General features: G+C 43.8%; 2 protein-coding genes across 2 annotated transcripts; both read left to right on the forward strand.

Moving 5' to 3' along the window:
* Positions 1-2278: 2278 nt before the first annotated feature.
* LOC141631705 (uncharacterized) lies at positions 2279-3001 on the forward strand. Its single transcript, XM_074444342.1, has one exon. The coding sequence runs from the start codon at positions 2279-2281 to the stop codon at positions 2999-3001; it is 723 nt and encodes a 240-aa protein (XP_074300443.1).
* A 793-nt stretch (positions 3002-3794) lies between these two features.
* LOC141631706 (uncharacterized) lies at positions 3795-4136 on the forward strand. Its single transcript, XM_074444343.1, has one exon. The coding sequence runs from the start codon at positions 3795-3797 to the stop codon at positions 4134-4136; it is 342 nt and encodes a 113-aa protein (XP_074300444.1).
* Positions 4137-5686: the final 1550 nt, after the last annotated feature.

The following is a 5686-nucleotide window of genomic DNA, read 5'->3' on the forward strand; positions in this document are numbered from 1 at the left end:
GATATGAGAATCGGTTATCGCACATACACTTGTGAGGACAAGTGGGAGTTTGTTGGAGCTTGTGTCCTCCACAAATTAGTGTGATAACATTTGTAAATCTCTTAAAGGTTCACAAGGGTATACTTCGTATTTTATCAGTTGATTAACGATTACCTAATAACGGTTGGCTTGCTAGAAAGTTTGACGTTATTATCATACAGATGGCGGTGATCAACTGGTCCCTAAAAGTCACACCTAAAGGATGTGTTTGAGAGATGTGGTTATGGAAATATAATCACATTGATGCCTTTTATGACTAAACAGTTAGTCAATGTATTGATGAGACGATTATTTAATGCCGATTAAATAATATTAGCTGAGACGAATTAACTGTCAAATTCGTAAAATTGAATATAATATGTTATATTTAATTAATGTATATAATGTTAGCTTGGGCGAATTAATATGTTAATTCGTAATTAAATGTAATCGGTTATATTTAATCAGCGAATGATAATTATACGATATTGTCATTATTGACCCGTATTAATAAAACGGAATAATATTAATGACAATTTATATTTAACACATTTTATACATTTTTGGAATAACCGAAAATAAGGATTTTTATCCTCATTTTCGGTAGTTGCCAAAACCAAAAATAAGGAAATAATACTCCTTATTAATTCGGTATATGGGCCGAAAATAGGAAGAAAAAATAACCCTATTGCTCTTCCTCTTTCACGGTTTAAGAGGGAGGAGAGGGAGTAGTTTTCTAACCTAATTCTAACCTATTCTTGCCTCTCATCTAAAAACACAAAAACGAAAAACCCTAAGCAATTTTACAGAAATTGAGGGATCGATTCTAGCAACAAGTTAAGGGCATATCTTATATCATCTTGGGTGAAACTGATAGGCGAATATCATTGCGATATTGTTCTTAAGCCGATTTTGCTAAGACCGAAGGTTATTCCTTAATTCTCTACCTTTTGTTTATGTAATTCATTTTATGACTAGCATTCGTCATTATAATTCGTTATAATCCTTAAAATTAAAGGGATGCATACAGATAAATCCCACAATAGATCCTAGTATAATAACACACAAGCTGAGCGTGGATCCGAGCTATAAACCCGTCTAGCAGAAGAGGAGGAAGGTTGCCCCAGAGAGGAACCAGGTCATAAACCACGAGGTAGACAACCTGCTCGCTGCTGGAAAAATCAGGGAGGTCAAGTACCCGGAGTAGTTATCTAATGTGGTGGTAGTCCCAAAAAAGAACGGCAAATGGAGGGTTTGTGTTGATTTTACGGACCTAAATAAGGGTTGCCCTAAAGATCCATTCCCACTACCGCACATAGACGCTATGGTAGATGCCACATCAGGTCACGAAATGCTCACGTTCCTGGATGCTTGGAGTGGCTACAACGTGATCAAGATGCATCCTGATGACCAGGAGAAAACGACTTTCAGGTCAGAGCGAGGTATATATTGTTATAACGTGATCACTTTTGGTCTAAAGAATGCAGGTTCCACCTACTAGCGGTTGGTAAACACTATGTTCAAGGAACAAATAGGCCGCACCATGGAGGTATACATCGACGACATGGAGGTAAAATCAAAGCAGGCTGCACAGCATGTCGAACATCTGGCTGACACTTTCAGCACCCTGAGAAAATATAAAATGAAGTTGAACCCATCAAAGTGCACTTTCGGAGTCTCCAGCGGGAAGTTCCTGGGATATATGGTCACCCAGAGGGGGATAGAAGCTAGCACTGATCAAATCAAGGCCATACTCCAGCTAGAGTCCCCTCAAAAGCCAAAGGACGTGCAGCGCCTGACAAGACGAGTAGCTGCTCTGAATAGGTTCATAGCAAGGTCCTCAGACAGATGCAGGTTATTTTACGACATCCTAAGGAAGAGCCAAAAGTTCGATTGGACAGAGGAGCATGAGGCAGCACTCAGCGAGCTGAAACGATATCTGAGCACCCCACCACTCCTATCAAAGCCACAACCTGGAGAGACCTTGTCCTTGTATCTCTCCGTGACTGAGGTAGCTGTCAGTGCCGTGCTAGTCCGAGAGCAAGAGGGTTTACAACATCCAGTATACTACGTCAGTAAGTCTCTGCTACCTGCAGAGACCAGGTACACCTCACTTGAAAAACTTGTACTTGCATTAGTCACAGCTTCCTATAAGTTACGACCTTATTTTGAGTCACATACTATCTCTGTGGTAACTAACTACCCTCTTAAGACCATCATGAGGAAGCCAGAGTTATCAGGTAGAATGGCCAAATAGTCTATGCACCTAAGTGGCTACGACCTAAAGTTCGAACCCCGAGCAGCAATCAAGTCCCAGGCTCTGGCAGACTTTGTCTCCGACTTTTGCCCATCCCTCCAGACGCAAGCTGAGAAGGACATCCTCTCCCTGGAGGAAGATAAAGGGGAGCAGAGGTGGGAGCTGAATGTAGATGAGGCCTCCAATATAAAGGGAGCAGCAGTTGGTTTGGTCCTCAAATCACCCCAAGGGGACCTCTTGGTCCAGGCAGTTCGGTGCGAATTCAAGGCCACCAATAACGAAGTGGAATACGAAGCCTTAATCTTGGGTCTGCAGCTGGCTCTGGATTTAAAAATCAGGCACCTCCAGGTATACAGTGACTCCCAACTTATCGTTAACCATGTAAATAACTCTTATGCAGCCAGAGACCCCACCATGGTGGCCTACCTAGAAATAGCGCAAGAATTGAAACTCAGGTTCAAGACCTTCAACATTAAGCAAATCCCCAGGGATCAGAATGTGGAGGCTGATGCCTTAGCTGCTCTGGGGGCAACGTTCAAATCAGGTACAATCTCTTCCATACCTATCGTCCATGTACTGGAACCTGCAATATCAAAAGCAGAACAGGAGGACAAAAGCATAGCTGGCTCACTACAATCACAGGAAGAAAGGGGTGTTAACCAACACCACCAGCCAGGAGGAAGCCATAGACTGGAGGAAGCCTTACCAAGATTAGTTGCAAAATGACATACATCCAGCGGATAAAAAAGAGGTAAGAAGCTTTAAAATGCGAGCTTCCAGGTTTGTGCTGATTGATGGTGTCTTGTTCAGGAAATCCCTCGCAGGACCCTACCTGAGGTGCCTAGGTAAGGAAGAAGCCTATGCTGTTTTGCATGCTATCCACAGTGGTGAATGTGGAAACCATGCAGGGGGCAGGAACCTGTCCAACAAGGCCCTCAGGCAGGGGTATTTCTGGCCTACGATGCGCAAGGACGCTATGGCATATGCAAAGAAATGTGATGCTTGTCAAAGACATGCACCAGTCAGCCACCAGCCTGCGGAGCCTCTGCACCACGTCATTTCACCGTGGCCCTTTATGAAATGGGGGATGGACATAGTAGGACCACTGCCCAAGGCACCAGGAAACAAGGTCTACATGCTCGCCATGACGGACTATTTCTTCAAATGGATAGAAGCAGAGTCGTCCTCCCAGGTTACGGAGGCCCAGGTGATATCTTTCATTAAACGCAATATCATCTGTAGATTCGGTATTCCATCTGAAATAATATGTGATAATGGATCTCAATTTATTGGCAATAAGACAGAAGCATTTTGTGCTAGATGGAACATTTCATTGCAGAAATCCACTCCCAGGAATCCTCAGTCCAATGGTCAAGCAGAATCCAGCAACAAGATTATAGTGGAGAACCTAAGGAAGAAGCTGGAAGAGATTGGGGGCAAATGGGCGGAAGAGCTACCTCTAGTTCTATGGGCTGATAGAACCACCCCTAAAGTAGCAACGGGATAAACTCCTTTCAGCATGGTATTCGGAGCTGAAGCAGTTATTCCTTCGGAAGTCAGGGTCCCTACCCACAGGTACGGGTGCCTAACAGAAGAACGAAATCAGGTAGAAATGGCGAGCAGCCTAGACACCGTGGATGAACTCAGAACCAGCGCCCAGATCAGGATGGCCTCATACAGGCAAACAGTAGCCAGAAGCTACAACAAAAATGTAAAGATCAGGACCCTACAAGTAGGAGACTTGGTCCTGAGGAAAGTCTTTCAAAACACTAAGAACCGACAAGCGGGAAAATTTGCCTACAACTGGGAAGGACCCTACAGGTGGAAAGTATCGTCGGTAATGGAGCCTACAGGCTCATGACAATGGAAGGGCAAATAGTCCCCAGATCGTGGAATATCATCCACATAAAGAAATATAATATCTAAAAAGATTACAACAGCCAGCAACCAGGCATGTAGTCCGCTAAATACAGCCCCATCAGGTTCCAGGTTTTGCTAAGTGTTCTTGTCTTTCTAAGGACCCTTATTTTTGTCTAAAAAATGATTTCTTCTTTTTTCAAGCCCCCTACCAGACCTTTTTGATTTTAACTAGTGTGTTCAAACTTTTGGGCCATGAACAAATTCTTTAGCATATTTTAATTCTTTAGCATATTTTAGATTCTTCAGCTTGTTTTAAATGTTATAAATCTTAAAACCCAAGTTTACCAATATAACATTTTTTGTCCTACTTTTAAAAGTGTTTGGGGATCATGTGTTCTGGGGGAGAGGAACCTGCAAGAACTAATCTGGTGGAGTTTTGTATCCCTATACAGAGAAGCGTGGATTCACGACTAAGCACCCACAGACCGGACGAATTAGGCTCCTGCCGTACTTAGCATCCATGCAAGCGAGGTTCCTCTGAACAGAGGGGCAGTTAGATCCCAGAACCTCCGATCAACGAAAGCCGGCAACAAAACATCGAAAATAGGTGCACGCACGATAAAACAAAGGTACGCCTGAAACGGCAGAATATTAACTAGACGCCTGAAACAACAAAGTATCAAAATACGCCTTACTCCCATAAGCAAGGCCAAAACATACCGAAAATTATCCAAAAGCTAATAAAGTTTTATGCCACACAGGGCCCAAAAAGTAAATACTAAAAACAGAAAAGAAGCTGGTCCAGGAACCTCATCAGTCCAGCAAAACGTGCTCCACCCCTGTAGCCAAAGCTGGAACATTCTCAGGAGCAGGCTGAATAGTGGAGTTGCCCTCAGGAACCAGGTTTCCGTCTGGACAGGTTCCTCCCTGAACCTCTTCTTCCTCAGCAGCGGAAAAACCGTCATCCTCCTCCAAGGCGTCAATTTCAAAGTCCGACAGAATCCCTAGATCAACTTTCTCAGGAAAAGAATCAGCAAACAACCTCTCTTCTTCCTCCAAGTCCCAGGACATATGCTTCCCCTCATTGAACTCCTTAATACAAGAAATCTTCATCTCCCAAGAAGAGCAAGCTGCGGCATCAGTCAGGGCCTTGGACAAGTTGACATTCTTTTCTTTCAGGACCCTATTTTCAGCTGTCAAGGAGTTGTTAGCTTCCAGGACCTGAGCCATCTGCATCTCGGATTCTTTCAAACTACCACGAATTAAGCTTGCCTCTCCTTTGAGCCTTGCTTTCTCCTTCCTTTCTGCATCAAGCTGATAGAGCAGGTCCTTCCTCTAAGCCCGTAGGAGCCACACCTTGTCCTCAAATTGGGCCAGCCTCTCACAAAGAAGAAGCGATATCTGCAGTGACTGAAGGAGACCAGCCAAACAGCAGTCAGAACAAAAAAAAAAAGAGAGAAATTTTACCTCAAAGGCGTTTTCAGCATCCAGGTCTGCCAGCTCCTTCGAAGACCTCTTCTCTAGGAACGAACGTGGACCAGGGAGCATCAG

The sequence above is a fragment of the Silene latifolia genome, chromosome Y, assembly GCF_048544455.1.
Source record: "Silene latifolia isolate original U9 population chromosome Y, ASM4854445v1, whole genome shotgun sequence".
NCBI lineage: Eukaryota > Viridiplantae > Streptophyta > Magnoliopsida > Caryophyllales > Caryophyllaceae > Silene > Silene latifolia.

Excerpts from the sequence above, each read along its gene's own strand:
- LOC141631706 (XM_074444343.1), top strand. The coding sequence starts at position 3,795 with ATGGTATTCGGAGCTGAAGCAGTTATTCCTTCGGAAGTCAGGGTCCCT.
- LOC141631705 (XM_074444342.1), top strand. The coding sequence starts at position 2,279 with ATGCACCTAAGTGGCTACGACCTAAAGTTCGAACCCCGAGCAGCAATC.